At 44.8% G+C, this 18,402-nt stretch overlaps 1 protein-coding gene across 1 annotated transcript; it reads left to right on the forward strand.

The window, feature by feature from the left end:
- Nucleotides 1-2,548: 2,548 nt before the first annotated feature.
- On the forward strand, nucleotides 2,549-3,115 carry LOC136489733 (zinc finger protein ZAT5-like). The gene has a single exon (XM_066486292.1). The coding sequence runs from the start codon at nucleotides 2,549-2,551 to the stop codon at nucleotides 3,113-3,115; it is 567 nt and encodes a 188-aa protein (XP_066342389.1).
- The last annotated feature ends 15,287 nt before the right edge of the window (nucleotides 3,116-18,402 follow it).

Below are 18,402 nucleotides of genomic sequence, written 5' to 3' on the forward strand. Positions count from 1 at the left end.
CCCTCGACGCTATCCGAGCACGAAGCACGAGCTCCAGCCAGTCCATACGTCCACGGCCTTCTCCAGCACTACAGCAGGTCCAAGCACTCCAGGTAATTCCTGTTTTACTCATCGTACGTAGATATTTACACACCTAAATTAGATTTGCATTACTGATACATTGGAGTGAAATATTGTAGGCCGAGCTGCAAGAAACAAAAAGGCAAAGTCAAGAGCAGAACGCGGAGCTGACCGCACAGCTGCAGGCCTAGAAGGTCGCGTTCGAGGTCGCACAGAAGCAGATGGCGGAGATGATGGTGATCATGCAAAGTCTTGGGCAAGCATCGGGTATACCTGTGCAGTTTTCAGCTCCTCCACCTCCTACTCCTGCAGCTACTCCTGTAAGTTTGAAAGTTCACTTTTCACTTGTGCTTTGCATGTATGTCGGCCTTCGTGCCGTTGTGGATGTCGGCGTTCGTGCCGTTGTGGATGTCGGCGTTCGTGCCGTCGTTTCTTGCAGGTTTTGGAAACCTCCCCGTGCAGGGGAGGTGCTGCCGAAATTTTCAATTGAGTCTAATCTTTTTGTATTCCTACAATACTAGATGCAATCTCTAAGTTACAAAACTATTTTCCCGGATTACTCACACATGCAATCTCTGCTCCTTTGTGCAGCTTCCGTCCGCGGGTTCCAATCAACCCGCTAGTGCGTCACCGGGTGATCCTGCTTTTCCTTCACCATCGTCTCATAGGCTAGCTTGATGAGGACTCGTGCTAGGTGATGTGGTTGGACTTTAGCGTGATTTGTGATTTATGGTTGTGACTTGTGCTTGGATTTCATTAACTTGTCGTAATAAACATGTGAATGATGATGAACATGTGACTTGTCGTTGTAATATATTGTGATTTGTGGTTCACAATTATGGTTGTGATATATTGTGAGAAAATGGGTTCTGTGTGATATATATATGTATATATATGAAATGCTTGTGTCGATGGAATGCAAAAAACAAAAAAAAATTTAATTTCTGCCTCTTTGCCGAGGGCAATGACCAAGGCCCTCGGCAAAGAAGGGTCCTTTGCCGAGGGCCCAAGCAATAGCCCTCGGCAAAGATTTTTGGAAAAAAAATCCTGACAATTTTCTTTGCCGAGGGCCAGGGAGTAGGCCCTCGGCAAAGGGTTAAAAAAAATTCAAAAAAACCATTTCTTTGCCGAGGGCCGACCCTCGGCAAAGAATTTTTAAAAAATCCTGAAAATTTCTTTGCCGAGGGCCAGGGAGGAGGCCCTCGGCAAAGGGTTAAAAAAATTCAAAAAAACTATTTCTTTGCCGAGGGCCGGCCCTCGGCAAAGAATTTTTAAAAAATTCTGAAAATTTCTTTGCCGAGGGCCAGGGAGGAGGCCCTCGGCAAAGGGTTAAAAAAAATTCAAAAAAAACCATTTCTTTGCCGAGGGCCGGCCCTCGGCAAAGAATTTTTAAAAAATCCTGAAAATTTCTTTGCCGAGGGCCAGGGAGGAGGCCCTCGGCAAAGGTTTTTTAAAAAAAATAAAAAAAAATTATTTGCCAACTTTGCCGAGGGCCGGCCCTCGGCAAACAAATTCAAAACAAAAAAACCATTTCTTTGCCGAGGGTCGGCCCTCGGCAAAGAAACCGCCAACGGCGTCGGCGCCTGATGGCTTCTTTTCTTTGCCGAGGGCCGTCCTGGCCCTCGGCAAAGGCTTTGCCGAGTGCCCGATAAAGGGCCCTCGGCAAAGACCACTTCGCCGTCTAAAAATTCCCCGAGGGGTCTTTGCCGATGGCAGCCCTCGGCAAAGCCTTTGCCGAGGGTTTCTGGGCCTTTGCCGAGCATACGCCTCCAGTAGTGTGTCCAAGTGGTCACTGCTCAGAAGTCCTTTTTTGCGCATGAATAATAATGTTCAAAGACGTGTAATATTAATTAGCATCAGTTATGGTCCAGCGCGTTACGTTCCGGTACATGATTTCTTAATAACATGATGGACGCGTTGATATAGTCGGGATCGATCTAGAGAGATATTAGCTTTGTTTGCACGCTGTAGACTACATACACTGCTGTCGCTCAATAATATATAATAATTGCTTCTTCGATCTGGCATACACTAGCTAGCCACGCCACTAGGACCGGACTGGACTGAATTTCTCAGGAAGTTGCATTGCATGCAATCGAATTAAATTAATTAAACAATACGCACCAGATTAGCATTATTATTAGCAAGAGGAAGAAACCAGCAGCAGCAACGAACGAAGGCAGCTGCAGCAAAGAAAAGCCTGCTAGCTGATTTGACGAGCCACGCGCATGCAAAACTAGTACTACCATCGATCGAATACCACACGCGGACACGGCAAGCACCCCTTGATTGTTTGGCCCCAGCAGTACGTACGTGTGTGAAACGAACAAGAACATACATATAAAAGTGAGCAACCATATCCAAGGCTTTTGCCCTATATATATCTTGCACACAAGCGTCATCGACCTCAGCTCGATCTTAACAAGGAGTTGTAGAAATATATACTGCTACAAATTAAGCTAGCATAAGCACGCGCACGTCGATCGTCATGGAACGCGGCCTTAGTAAGCATATCCATGAACCGTCATGCTTCGACGGCGACGACGTCTTCCTCACTCTGTCGTGCGGCTCGTCCTCATCCTCCTCCTCGGAGGCAGCAGCAGCCACGCCGCCGGCGCAGCTAGCGCCGCCACGTGTGCTACCTCTACCTGGTCGCCGTCGCCGGCGGCGAGGGAAGCAGGCGTCGTCATCGTTCGAGTGCCGGACGTGTGGGCGGGAGTTCCCGACGTTCCAGGCGCTGGGCGGCCACCGGACCAGCCACCTCAGGCGGCCGGCGACGACGACCAAGAAGAAACCGCGGTCGTCAAAGGCGGTGCTGGTCCACGCGTGCTCGGCGTGTGGGCTGGGCTTCTCCACGGGCCAGGCCCTTGGCGGCCACATGAGATGGCACCGTGGTGGGGCTGGGGATAGTACTACTACTACTACTACCGAAGAGGAGGTAGAAGGCTGTGGTGGGCCTGATTCTGGCTATGCTATGGACCTCGCACGGGCCGTCGTGCTACATGAGAGGCCCAGGTCAACGGGCTCCTTGCAGCTGCTCGACTTGTTCGTTTAATAATTAGATATTTAGATTCGATCAATCATACGTGATCGTTGTTAACCTTCACTTTTCTTTCGGGGCAAATTCAAAAAAAAAAAATTGTGGGGTGAAGAATTTTTTCTGTCCAAAAATAAATCGAATGTTTGTATATGTCCGAAATTAGTGCGTGTAAGCACCTGTAAAAATATAAGATATATCATCATCTTCACTAGTTAATTAATTCAAACTATAGCTAGCTAGTAGTTTTTATTTATTTAGAAAATGGAAAAAATCCTGCCTCTGCTACCGCACACTGTCAAGTCCTCCTTGGCTGGACCTGGGCACGCACACACACACAGTGTGGTTTATGTAGTAGTCCAATCTCATCACGTACGCACGAATCCCCGTTTCATATGTTGTGCAGTGCAGGTAGATTTCATTTACCGACCGTAGAACGACTCGTGATTTGATTCGTTGTTGGGTTCACTTTCTTGCTCTCGTCTGCAGAGAATGACACCACCAAATTTCTGCTGCCGCTTACGACGCACCTTCAGAGGTATGTATAGTAGTTTATTAAATCGTCACAGGAGAATTGAAAGGATTAGTGACGAGCAATTCTGCTTTTGATCGATGACAACCAATTAATTAATTAATGTCGGAATGTGACCTACTAGCTCCGGGAGGGAATGCAGCAAAAGCTTCCCGTCCGTCGTTCATTCTGCCACCGCATACATACGAAAGCCAGAAAGTGACTCCAACTGGCGGACGTGTAAATATTTTGGATTCCAGTGTGAGCAGGTCACCACGGCACGGACGGAAGCGCCGTCACTTGCTTCTCGGGTGGTCTGGGTGCAGGGCAAGTTCGAGCTCGGCCTCTTCAGCCCCGGCGGCTGAGGCTCCGGCCACCGGTTCTACCTCGGCATCTGGTACAAAACTGGGGATGCAGACCGTCATCTGGGTCGCCAATGAGAGGGCGTCTGCGACCGCTACGGCGTCATGGTCGGCATCCCCAGGGGACTGGCCTACCTCCACGACGGCCGCCGCGAGCGCATCATCCACTGTGACATCAAGCCCGAGAACATGCTTCTGAACAGGGCTTTCAATTTTGGAGCTTCGCCCTGCCACCGCGCCGTTAAGACCCATCACCGCCTGCGCCATGATCAGCCTCCACCATTTCACCCGGCGTAAATTCCTCTACACTACTAGCTCGCCTTGGCTCCCTCTCCACCGTGCGCACGCCAGTGGGAGCGCTAACGCCTCCCCGCCGCCGCTGACGCGGCCGTATCCGCCACGGCTCGTCGCGCGCACGTGGCCAGCCTTGCTCAGGTAGTCGCCGGCTGAACCACCACTTCGGTCGGGTTCGCAGTGTGCCCCTGGTGCTTATCCCCTATCTCTACCATCCTGTTAGAGCTGTAGCTCGCCGGGATGACTGCGGCGCCGTCGTGGGCAGCCACATACGGTGGCAGCTCGCTCCAGTGCGCCCTGTTGCTCCATATCGCCGCTTAGGGTAGGCGTTAGGGTCGTAGATAGGGTTCGGCTTGTTAGTTTGGTCGGTGCGAGCCTCGAGTGGCCGGCGTACTGCCTAGTGCAACCGCCCACCGCGCCGGCGAGCACGGGGCGTCTCGGGGACCTCTCCGGTGCGAAGGTGAAAAGATACGAGGGCTCCGTTGCAAAGTCGCTGTCTATAGAAATAGTACTGTAGCGTTCGCGCTATTGTCTGATATCGTGAGGGCGTTTTTGCAAGAGAGCCAGTGCGTGCTGGCTCCCCGCCATAAGCCACCTCCTCGCGTGGGCCGCGTTGGGCCGAAATCGGTATATCTTTTTCGTGGAAAATAGAAATAGCCTTTCATTTTAATTCTGAGCTAAACTTGGGTAATTAATATAAAATAATGTAGATATCCAAAAATTGTAAAACTAATTTTGTTAGGTTCCCAAAAATATTATCTATCTGTTAGTATAGTTAGTTCATACATATATGTGTGGTTGCTAAGGAGCATTAAAATAGTTGAGATGCTTAGTATTATTTTGATTAATAATTGTAGAAATTTTTGTGGTAGATTGGTGAAGGCAAAAACCCTAAATTTTTTATAGTAGCTTTATTGTATTATTATGTGCTCACTGTAATTTTTGTAGCCCTACAATAGACTACTTAATATGGTAGCTAAATACCCATTAAGGCTAAAGGAATAACGACATGATATTGATTTATAAAAGTTAAGCACTTGTAGGGTGAGCTTGAAATCTATTTGGTAGAGATAATGATTAGCTTAGTATCATAGTCATTAGAGCTAGCTTAGTAGCTTAGCATGTGTATTCTTATTTTAAGAGTTGTTGTTGCTAAAATACTAAGTGTTGCACCATCATTGCATGCATGTAGAGAATGAGTTGGTGGAGTTCGTGATGGAGCAGGAGTACGAGGAGGTGATCGAGGAATACGAGGAGGAGGTCCTTATACAGGAGGAAGCCCCATAGCCACTGACGACTGACATAGCTGACAATCCGCCTGCCTAAGGTAAATCCCGGTGCATTATCCTTATTTCGAATAATCACTAGATATATATGTGTGATGTGCATTTACGTTACATGATTTATATTGAAATTACATGCATAGATAAACCTTCCTATGAGTCTTACTAGCATAGGTCGAGTAGTTGCTATGCTTATATGGTACAACAGCCTAAAATAACACATCTTCGGAGGCGCTCGTCTTCCACTAGACACTCAGCACTCCGAAAGCAAGGTACATCAGGCGGGTTCCGTCGGGCACACCCACGAGAGAGCCCGAATAATCCATATTTTTCCAAAGGATCCAATAATAAGAATGAGTTATAATACTTAGTCCATTTCATACATCTAGAGTTCTTAGAAATATATTATTACAGTACCAAATTAAGAGTGCAGAAATTTAACAGCGAAATGAAAAGAAATATCTATCGATAATATACAAGGATCCGTCTGTGCCCATCAAAAGAATCCTTCACACAACGGCTACTCATCAAGCAGTACCTGCAACAGGGGTAAATAAACCCTGAGTACACAATGTACTCGCAAGACTTATCTGACTAGTGGAAATAATTTCTCGACTCCAATGGATATGATAAGTTTTATGGTTTGCTGGGTTTCCTTTTTGCGGAAAGCAATACTAATACTGAATCCTTATTTATGTTATTATTAGCAGTCATGATTAATTCATTATCTAGCCATTCTATGTAAGAACCTGTTCTACTTTCAAGCAAGAGTTGAGCAAACAGTTCCATTTCATCACCTTTCATCTTTCAGTTCTTACTATGGTGCTAGACTATAGACAAGTCATACCGGAACGCCAGTGGTTCATGAATCAATGTGTCCAGCTGGGTACCCAAAACACACGCGCCCACTTGTACCCTAGGCACAAGTAGGACCAGCCATCACTCTCCTATCACGGGGTCCAGGTCCCTATCTAAACTTGGACTCCAATCCCCCGCTCCTAAGTCCTGGACTCGGTGCGGTGCTTAGACTTCCACCTTCCCTGCCTCCAATCAGTCGGTCTGAAAAGAGCCAGAACTCACGACAAGAGAGCAACAAGCCTTCCCTATGCCCATACCCAAGTATGTGCTCGGGATAATAAGTCTGTGACTTGCCTAGAACCCAATGCAACGGTCGGTCCTTAACCGACACAGACATGGAAAAAATGTTACCAAGCTATGCCTCGTTGGCCGCAGGACACAACCTCTTACAACCACCAATACCCATACCATATCCCTGCCTGGTCTCCATTTTTCCTTTCCACCATTTATCATGAGTGATCATAATAATCACCTATTGTGAGTAGCGGCAGGTTACTCACGCTACCGAAATCCTAAGCATAGCAGCTACTCGACCTATACTGGTAGGACTCATCTATGCATGTAGTTTCCATAAAATGCCTATAATGTAAATGCATATCACATATATATATTCCATGATCATTCAAAAATAGGGGTTATGCACCGAGACATGCCTTGGGCAGGCGTTGTGTCAACAAAGTCAGCAACTGATGGCTCCAAAGCTCCCTCCTGTATCAGAATCTCCTCCTCGTACTCCTCAATGATCTCCTCGTAGTCCTGTTCGCCCGTAGGCACGAACTCTACCAACTCGTTATCTACATGCATGAAATGATGATGCAACACTTAGTAATACGACAACAACAACTCTTAAAATAAAATACAGCTATCAAGCTACTAAGCTAGCTCTACCGACTAAGATGCTAAGTTGCCTATTTCTACCACTAACAGGTATGAAACGCTGCATGCATTGCCTTAGCAACTAAAGGCATTCCTATTCTTAATATCAATTTACTCTATATGCGATAAAACCTGGAGTACCAGCTACTCTATTTATTAACCTACTCTAAGGCTATAAAAATTATAGAGAGTGCCTAATAATGTCATGAGTCTATTATAAAATTTTCAGAGCTAGCACTTCTACCATTTCATCACTAAAATTTATTCTCTAAATAATCCTAATAACAACAAACATATTACAACAATTAAACTAAACCTAAAGATACCACAAAACTGTATGAACTAAATACACTAAAAGCTAGATCATGAATTTAGGAAACTAACAAAATTTACTTTGTGATTTTTGGACACTTACATAATTTTATACTGATTATTTAAGATCAGTTCACAATGTAATTTAGAAAAGCATTAACTAATTTGTTAGAAAGAAAAGGGCGAAACAGCCCGGCGTGACCGAACACGGCTCACCCCACTCCCACGCAGTGCGCGCACGTGACCCGCCAGCGTAGCCCACATGGGACATGGCCCAATTGCGTAGAGACGGCCCACACGGTGAGGCCCACGCGCGCCGGTCATTTTGCGAAAACACCCTCTAGCTACCTGGTAATAGCGCGAGCACTAAGCACACTATTCCTTCAGTCTGCGACTATGCAAAACAGCCCTTGCAAAACTCTGTCTTCACATCAGGGGGTCCCTGACCTGGCCGCGGATGTCGGCGCGGCGGCCGATGGCACCAACAACCCCCGCCGGGCAACCAGGACCCACCTCGCCTTATCTAAGGAGTCGATACTTGCCTAGGCACGAACGCAAAACGTTGGGCGATGAAAACATTCACCGGGACACCGTAGTAAGGCCGAACCACGGCGGCGGAGCTCCTGCAACAAAATAGTGATGTTCCGTTGAGCTACAACAACGTCAAAGTAGTAGGGTTAGCTCATGAGCTCACGGAACTCACCACGAACCCAGCCGATGTGGTGGTTCAGTCGGAGGCGGCTCGAGTCAAACTGGCCGCATGCGCACGAACGGTGTAGTGGTGCACCATGACGGCAAAACCGCGTCAGGAGCGTCTAGGAGATGGTAGCTACTCGGTGACGGTGCGTCAGGTGATGTGTGGGTGGAGGCGAGACTGTTGGTGCAACAGATCAACGCAAGTAGCTCTGGAGTGGGGGCTCTGGAGGTAGACGATAGTGGAACGGCTAGGGCCTTGGCTCCAGACGACAACAGCAGAGCAGAGCGGCCAGGCCTGCCAGCCCCAGTGTCCCGCCGAGCGCGGCGATGGGCGTGAGTGCGTGCGTGCCTGTGTGCGTGAGTCGTTTGCTTGTGTACGGTAGCGGTGATGCGGGGCCTACGCAGCAGTGTGCGCGCATCAAGCAAGTCAGCGCTGTAATGCTGAGCCGAGGCATGGTGACCGCACCCCAACGCTGACACCGACCGGAAATGTGCCATGCATGATTTTTAAAGCGTCCCAAAAATCAAATCCATTAGTTCAAATGCCGAATGACCTATTCTATAGTCAAGAGGGCATGTTAGGCTATCAAGACCAGCCATGAAACCACACTACTAATTAATCCAATTCACCTACAAAAATTGTCAAACTTGGCCTCATCAAACCGTTCTCCGACTTATGAAATTTGACTAAATCGTGATCGAATTCGCGTAAAAATCGATTTCCAAGCCATTAATCATGCAAGCTAGTGAATTCATTTCTTGATCGCAGGTATTTCATTGTCACCTATGAAGTTTGTACCACAAACTTTATTAAAGTTCCGTATATGCGTTCTATAGCATTTTTGTTTAATAAAAATTGATTTAAAACCCTAAATAATATAACTTGACTATGAAACGTAACTTTGGTTTCATGTTTCCGTTGATCGTTTCCGAGTTACAAAAATTGATTTACACACTATTTTACATACACTATCACATAAACATGATGTCCATGTAGTGTTTTAGCCAAAATTTACAGTGCAACATCGAGGGTGTTACAGCTTAGGCTATCGGTAGCGTGAGTAACCTGCCGTTACTCACAATAAGTGATTATTATTATTACTGAAAGGACCTAGGATGCCGCCTAGAGGGGGGTGAATAAGCGCTTCTGAAAATTAACACATTTAAATACGGAAACAATTATTAAAGGGAGTTTCCAAAATGGAAACTCCAAATAAGAGTAATACCACCCCTCACAGGTTAGCCACAGAGTATGTAAAAGATACTAAATAAATCTAGGAGCCACAATCCTGCAACACAACGATTAGCGTAAGGATCAAATAATTTCAGCACTGAGCTCTAATACCGGACGTGTCCGGTAGACACGATTTCTATAGAGCAGCCCCAAAATTGCTCCTTTCGATTTCTATCTTTAAGCCAAACTGCAGGTACCTACAAGAGATGACAATATACACAGAGAACCTGCACAAGAGCTAGAGCAACACAAATATCGAATAAAATGCGAATTGAGACACGATATTTGTTTTACCGAAGTTCGGACTCGTTCGAGTCCTACTCTCCATTGAGGGGGCTGCTGGCGACCCAACGAAGGTTAGCCCTAGAGGGTACCACGAAGGTCACTCTAGCTGGAGTCTTTTCCAACTCCTTTTCCTCCTTCCACTAGATGATTCCGAGGCGGCGGAATCGACTGTTACAAACTTTCTGAGGCACTCCATAATCTCTCGGTTGCTCTCCAGCGACGCCTAACCGTCTAGGACCGAAGAGTCCAAGAGTAACAAATGCAAATCACGAGATTGACAATATGCACAAGTGCTCAAGTGGTTGGATTGCTCTCTTTTTAAATTTCACTCAACCCACAATTTGATTTGGCAAATTTGATCAATCACTCATTAAGAGAGGGTTGGGAGAGTTGGCAAGGCTCAAAAACGTGTGTGTGTATCAGCAGAATCAGCAGCCTCCAAAGGTGGAGGCTTGGGGGTATTTATAACCCCCTTAAAAAAACTAGCCGTTTTATAGCCGTTGCAATACCGGACGTGTCCGGTATCCGGTATGACTTACACTACGCCAACCGTAACTAAGTTACAGTGAAGTTGTGAGGCGTCGGAACTCCCGATGAATGCTGGAACTCCCGACTATCGGAACTCCTGACTTACGTTGGAACTCCCGACCCTCAGCAATTTTGAAAAACATGTAACTGAGTTAAAGTATGTGAGGTGTCGGAACTCCCGACATATGCGGGAACTCCCGACTCACGTCGGAACTCTCGACCCTCAACAAATTTGAAAACTAGTCGTTGGCCTCTAGCCATGCATACCGGACACGTCCGGTATGAATACTAGACACGTCCGGTATGGCCAGGACAGCGAACCCTCCAGGTCAGTTAAAGTGCGAGACGTCGGAACTCCCGACCCTTGCCGGGACTCCCGACTTACGTCGGAACTCCCGATGAACCAACCCGAGAACAACAGTTTTAGCACTGCTGGGTAAATACCGGACACATCCGGTATCCAGTATTGCCAGACTAGCAAAAATAAAGTTAGCTCTTTTATCGCTCAAATACTCAAAACTCACATGGGTTGGCTTGAGCACTTATGAAATATTATCTATCAACATGATGCATCCCTCTTAATAGTACGGCATACCTATTAAACTCAAGATCAAAGGAAAAATGAATTTATACCACTTGAGTTGATCTCTTTTGAATTGATGTCGTCCCTTCCAATCTTCATCAAGTAAGGGTGCTAACATGTTGATGTTGATCTTTTCACTTGAGCATAGCCATCTTGAGCATGTGACTTGATTCCATTCATCAAATTTGAATAATCCCAAATGTATCAAGTCACTTCCATCAAACACTCCAATATTGATTTGATCCTCCATATAAACGTGGTCATCATAGATTGATTAGTAACTCAACTAAATGCAAGTACTTCCTTCTTTACCCTAGCTAGGTTCTTCGGCCGCCAAGCCGTCGCTTGCCCTTCACCCTTGCTTAGTACCTCGAAGCCTTTCCTTGCTATCTTCACCATCTCAAGCCATCAAGTCACATCTTGTGTTGAATCATCCATTCATGTATTGTTATCTTTTTCATTTCAATTTAGCAAGCTTCAAATATGAGACCAATCCATATGCAACCCCTTATGTCTCATTAATTAATTCTTACAAGCTTGTTTTCACATAGTACATGGAAATCCCACAATAATTAAGCCTTTGCATGAATTCCATTTGCATTGTTGTCTTGTGCTTAAACTAGATTGTTTACACAACAACACATCATTTTGGCTTTCATTAAGTATCTGTGAGATAACCTATTACCTGTCCACACTTAGCAAACGGGTTAGTCCTTTAATCATGTTGTCATTCAATCATCCAAAACCCACTAAATGGCTAGATGCACTTTCAATCTCCCCCTTTTTGGTGATTGATGACAACTTGATTAAAGCTTACAAAATGATATAAACATTTAAACTTTTGGGTTCAATGATTTATGAGAGGCTCCCCCTTAATATGTGCTTATGATTAGAATTCACAAAATGACCTCAAATGTCAACTGCACATACTAAAACATATAGGAGACTCCCCCTAAATCATTGCATCCGTGGGGTGCATGTGTGTGTGACAAAGTGAAACCGTGATGCATATGACAAGATATATCACACAAGAATAAATATAAAGGCATCACATCAAATATTTTCATTCTAGCATGCATAGTCCTTATGAAAATAAATATAACACATGTAATTCACACATAGCACTCATTACACATTTTCTTGAGTCCACAAGCCACTAATATATAAATAAAGATCAGGTCTCAAGAGATACATAGATAAAGCATAAGTAAGTCTCATCTCTCACTTGATACAATCTATCTCAAATCCAAGATACATCAATGAAGCTCAAAAACAAGAAACTACAGCATCCAGTACATATCTTCAGGTACAAAAGATAAGCAAATGAACATATCTTCAGGTACAAAAGGTAAGCAAATGAAACTATCCTGAAGCTTTAATCAGTCTCTCTCCCCCTTTGTCATCTATCACCACAAAGGTCCAACAATGATATACTAAGGACAAAGAGGCTACAAGCTATCACTAAAAGCTGAGATCACTCATCATCATCATCATCTCTACCAGCCTCCTCGTCATCTGAGCGTGTAACACCGGCTGGATGAGAACCACCCACACTAGACGGGTCATAGCCACCAGAGCCGTAGTAGCCACCACCACCAGTGAGGTCACTCCACCAGTCTGAAGCATAGTTGTCTGCAGTGCTGGGACGTGGTTGAGAGTGAGTAGGCACTCGAGCCTATAAAGGAAGTGTCAGGGTGCTCAGGTGCCTGCTGCTGCTATCTCTAAAGGAACTCAGCATGCTCTCTGTCATATCTGGCCTGCTGCTGCTCCTCAGTCTTAGGCTCACTAGCTGTCTCATCTGATAGTGGAGACCTAGGAGGATCAAGCTCAAGCCTAGAAGCAATTTGCTTCAAGGTTTGAGTATCCTTCCTCCTAGCCTCCCTCTCCTTCTGCTGCCTGGTCTGGATGTCCCGGCACATCCCAAATATGGAGCTGAAAAGCCTACGGATAGGCGAGGGAGGACTGCCATGTCGTGAAGAAGAACGTGAAGGAGCACGTGGTGGAGATGAAGCTCCTATTGGTGCACCACTCTTAGGTGCATCTGCCTCTGGTGCTGCTGCTCCTCCTCCTAGTCCTGCTGGAGGTAACCCTGTCTCAGGCAGATCTGCAACAATCTTCAGGGCCTTGTAAATCTTATCATACTCAACTATGTGCCCTGTCACCTGCTCAATCATATACATGATATAAGGAGCAAAACCACAGCCCTTGAGGGGCCTCTCCCACACTCCAGATCTTGGACCAAATAAAGTCAAACACGCTGAAGGGCCGAGCATCAGGTGCCATCCTATGGAGTAGATTCCTGGAATAATCAGCAATGTTGCCCTTGTCTCCACCCTTGCAGTCAATAGTCTTCCTAAACATCCTGTCTAGGTATCTGTAGGTAGGGTGAAGACCTAGAACTTTCCCCACTGCTCCTCTCTCACCTCCTGATGGATACATATAGGCAAGCTGCTTAGGGGGTAACACCTGCTCGGTGTGAATCCTATCTCTCTGGCGGTCATCCTCTGAGAAGCCAAGCTAAGCGGCAAACACTTCATAATCTACACTGTACCACTGGCCCTCAAGCATCCAGTGCATCCGCCTCTCATCCTCCTCAACGAATAGAGTAGCATAGAACTGAGCTACTACCTCTGTGTTCTAGTCATGCTAGAACTCCATGATCTCATAAACCCCAGTGTGCTGGCAAATAACAATGACATGATCAACTGAGGCCTTCTGCAACTCTCTAACGTACTGCCAGTCAATCCACTGAGACCTGGCAATAACTGGGTTCCTGGTGAGAATCACACTAGAGTAGAAGTCAAGGTGAAAAGCTGTCTGGAAGCGGTGATCATACTGAACCTTAGGTAAGCCTCTTGGATCAACCCTTTGCTCATCTCTAGCTTTCCTGGTCATACCCTTTCCCCTGTAGTCAACTCTAGGAACATAAGAGGGCACTTTGGGCAAACGTGTCTCAAGGAGACCATAATACATCCCTTGACCAGGCTGGTGCTGAACTAGAGGAACTGGCTCCTCCTCCTCAATCTCCTGCTCCTCATCTGAGCTGTCACCATCTGATCCTCTGTGAGTGCTCTTCCTCTTTCTTTCTTCTTTGGACTCCACTCTAAACTCATCAGTGTCAGTGTCAGAAAAAGAGCTCTCGGACCCCTCTGCATACTGAGGTGCTGCACTAGAGGCTGCTCTGGTAGACCTCCTGCTGGTTGGCTTGAATCCAGGATGCATCTCTTGTCTTGCCTTCTTATACTTTTCTAGTGCTGGATCATGCCTGTGCTTGGACCTTGGCTCCTGTCGTCCACTCATGGCTGCTGTCCTGTATCCAAAGATTTTCAAGAAATTTCAGATACATGCCCAAAATTTAATCTTGAATTGCAATTTAGACATAGAATCTTTGATCCATGGTTTTACATCCATCTTTGACACACAACTGTCAATAGGTTTGCAAAATGAAGATACAAAAGAAGCTAAGCCTAACATACAATTCTAATATTGGATTGAATCAAAATGAAGCAGAGGAGCTGCTCTGCTGGGCCATACCGGACACGTCCGATAGCATACCGGGCACGTCCGATATGGGCGCCCAGCAACCCTAACTAGGGTTCCTTGATTCAAACCATCACGGATCAATTCCAAACTTTGGGCATTGCTTCTATATCACCAAGGCAGCATATTGACCAAAGGAATTTCAAAATCATGCATTGACCATGTAGATCGGACGAGGTCCATGATTAGGGTACCTTGAGAGGAGAGATGAAAAGGAGATGAGAAATCCAAGTCCCCGGGCCTTCAATCTTGATGCAAGCCTTCTCCAATGCGATCTCCTTCTCTCCTTTTTCTTGGTGAAGTCCTCGATCGCCCTAGGTGAGGAAGAAGTCGGCGGCTAGGTTGGTTGGAAGGAGACAAGCATGTCTAGGCCAAAGGGGTACGCTCGGTTTTATAGCCCCGCTCATACCGGACACGTCCGGTAGCATACCGGACATGTCCGGTATACGCGGGCTGGCCCAAAAAAATCCAAAAAGTGTTTTCTCTCTTCCAATCCCCTTTTCTGTTATTTCTTAGTCCAAAAAGGTATATCATCTTGATCCAAACTGAGTATCATCACTTTTCTTATCCAATGCCATAAAATGATTTTCTCTTATCCAAATATTTGGCATATACAAGATTTCGCTTACTTGAGAGAGATAGAGTGAGACATAGTAGATTGTGGACTTAAGAAAGCCATGTCATGTATGATTAGCCAATCAAACAATCAAGGGGAGCTATAATCATCACATGACAAGGCTAGGTCACAAAGACCAAGATTCAAATAGTTTTTCAAATTCACACCACCTACACATGCTAGTTATGGGTTTTGAAAAATATCTCTCCTATGTCACACAAATGCATATTCTAACATATAAAGGGCCTTAGATGCACTTACAATGTATGTATGTAAACACATACCTTTGCCTTGAGCCCACAAGAATACCACTAAGAAGATAAACAGCATGATGATCTTTATGTTGACCTCAATTGCCAAATAATCATGCTAGATACATTTTCATCCAAAGAACTACAAAGAATGCTAGATAAATTTGTTAGTCCACAATGGTGCAAAATAGAAATTTAGCTCCCCCTAAATAAGTGCTTCAAGTAATTTGAATGACTTTCAACAAGCACTTTTATTCTATTAAGAAATTGAGAGCTAATTTTCCATTTTGACCATAAACCTAATAAAATTGCCATATTTATAATTGAGTTCAAGAGATGCTCACAATCCACTTAGTTTTGATAAAACACAAGCTTCTGAGTAAGTTAAGGATATATGAAAATATACGGATCAAAGACTCAGTTGTAATTCAAATTGTGTTCTGGTTGCTGCAATACCGGACACGTCCGGTAGGTATACCGGACACGTCCAGAATACAAAGAGCAGAAACACTTTCTTTCTGTCCCTGGCCATACCGGACACGTTCGATAGCAATACCGGACATGTCCGATAGGTTCAGGACAGAACCAATTAATTCACTGCTTGTAATTCTTTGTTTAGCTCTAGTATTTATTGTAAACTTGCACCTCAACAAATGAGTTTGTTTACTAGAGAGCCGTTAAAAGCATCATATGGCAAAGTAAAATTATTTTTAATTGAATCTAATTAGCCACTTTCATTATTTCACAAATGTACATATTTGTGAGCTATAGAACACGAAATGAACAAAGTGGCTATCCTAAAAGGTTTAGGTACTTGTTACCAATGGTGAGGATGAAATATATGATATGTTCATTGAATTATCTTTGGGTCAACCATAAAGGGATTATGATAAGAATTGGTTGATAGATTGAGTGAATATTGTCAAATTGCTTGCTCAACCACCCTGAAGCCTTCATCTCATCACCAAGTACCTACATCATTAACCTAAGCACACTTTGGTACCCAACTCTTGTTGGGTCCTTTTGAGTTAGTTAACAAGTGCTTAGGCACCCAAATGGCTTTAGCACTAGTTTGTGGTGAACACATCACCTTGCTAGTGCTAACTCCATTTGTGGTCTTCCTAAGCTCATCATTATAAACACATGTGTTTGGCTTAGGAGCGTTACCATTTGGGCATTCATAGCTTAGATGCCCCTTTCTTCTACAAGCATAGCATATGCGGCCTTTGTTTGCTCTATGCTTGCTTTGCTTATATGGACATCTATCAACCTTGTGGCCCATCTCATTGCATCCATAGCATCTTCTTGTTGCAACTTGGGCTTTCTTTCTTGCCTCTTTGTACATTGGGCATTTCTTGGTAGGATGCCCCAATTTCTTGTTCATGAGACAAGCACTTTGTCCATCACTCTTCATTAGCTTGGCCTCCTTGGTAGAAGCCTTTTGATTGGCGGCTTCAATCTTGTCGGCCCAACTCTTGTGTGGACACATAGCCCACTCATGTCCATACAATCCACAACTATAGCACATCCTTTTTCCATGTTTCTTGCTCTTGGTTGTGTTGGCCTTGCTTGAGATGTGATTCTTTTGTTGGGCTTTGGAGGAAGCAAGGTTTGAACCCTTCTCAAGCTTCTTCACCATGTTATCACGGTTATCTTGAGAATGTTGTGCTTTCTCCTTACCCTTCGACCGAATCACATCTTTCTTTAATCTTTCCACCTCTTCTTTGAGCTCTATGTTTTCTATGAGATTTAGCTCAATCGAAGATTGGCTTGCTTGAGGAGCACACTCATTAGTACAAGAAACATTTAATTGAGATGGTGTACTAGTGAGTGGATGTGTGAGAGGTTGAGAAAATTTTACCGATGTAATCACAACCTCATGAGCCACCTCAAGCATGATGCTTGATTCTACTACTTCCTCATGAGAGCCTTTAGATGAACATAATTTGCTTGTAGCACATTATATTTGCTTGATAGTACATCTTACCTTGCCTTGAGCTCAAAGTTTTCCTTCTCTAGTTGTGAAACACTAGAAGAGGAGTTAGTAACTAAAGCATGCTCAATTGACAATTTTTCATACCTTTCACTTAGAGCCTTTAGTTCTTCCATCTTGGAGATGAGAAACAATTCTTGCTTTTGAAGTGATTGCTCTTGCTTCTCAATCTCTTCTTCAAGCTCATCATTCTTTTCAACTATCTTCATGATGATGAACTTGTCTTTGCGGTTGAGATGATCAAGGTTGTAGTTGTCTTCAACTTCAACATCACTCTCATCTTGATCATCTACTTGTGCTTTCTCCTTTTCTTGATCTTTCGTGTTACTCTTCTTCTTGCTTTTCTTGGCCATGAGACATAAGTGATGAGTATCATGAGATACTGAGGTTGACTCATCACTTGGTCACCACTGGGCTTGAGCATCGTTGCAAACAGCTGCTCGCTGGTCTGCTGCCTCGGCCATAACGGACACGTCCGGTAGGCATACCGGACATGTCCGATACATGCAGGTAGATAGCAAGTCATGCGCTGCTTGCACTTCTTGCTCCGACTCGGCGCTCTTGAGGTCTTGTGAGGCTTCTTCGCTGCATGATGACACAATGGACATACTTTTCATTGACTCAATCTCAAGTGCATCATCACATTTAGATTTTCCATATAAATCAAAAAGTCTAGTCCAAATGAGATGAGCACTCTTCGAAGGTGGTTGTCCATTGAAGATTGCCTCATCTTGTACCTCTACACTCAATGTACTCAAAATGACATTAATAGCTTGAGTATTGAGTTGCACACATATCTCTTCCTCTTTTGACAAATTTTTGTAGTTGCTCTAATCAACTATAGGAAGAGGTATGCTTGCATCCATAATATGCTCAACAAGAGGACTAATGTCCCTAAAAGCATTGAGTGCATGTATTGACCAAGTTAGAAAGTTTGAACCATCATTTTGGAGAAGCACCGGCTCCAACTCGATAGGCGTCGACATCCTTTTCTCATGGCGGTGAAGCTTTAGGTGAGAACCTCGCTCCGATACCAATTGAAAGGACCTAGGATGCCACCTAGAGGGGGGTGAATAGACATTT

This window comes from Miscanthus floridulus, chromosome 10 (genome assembly GCF_019320115.1).
Source record: "Miscanthus floridulus cultivar M001 chromosome 10, ASM1932011v1, whole genome shotgun sequence".
NCBI lineage: Eukaryota > Viridiplantae > Streptophyta > Magnoliopsida > Poales > Poaceae > Miscanthus > Miscanthus floridulus.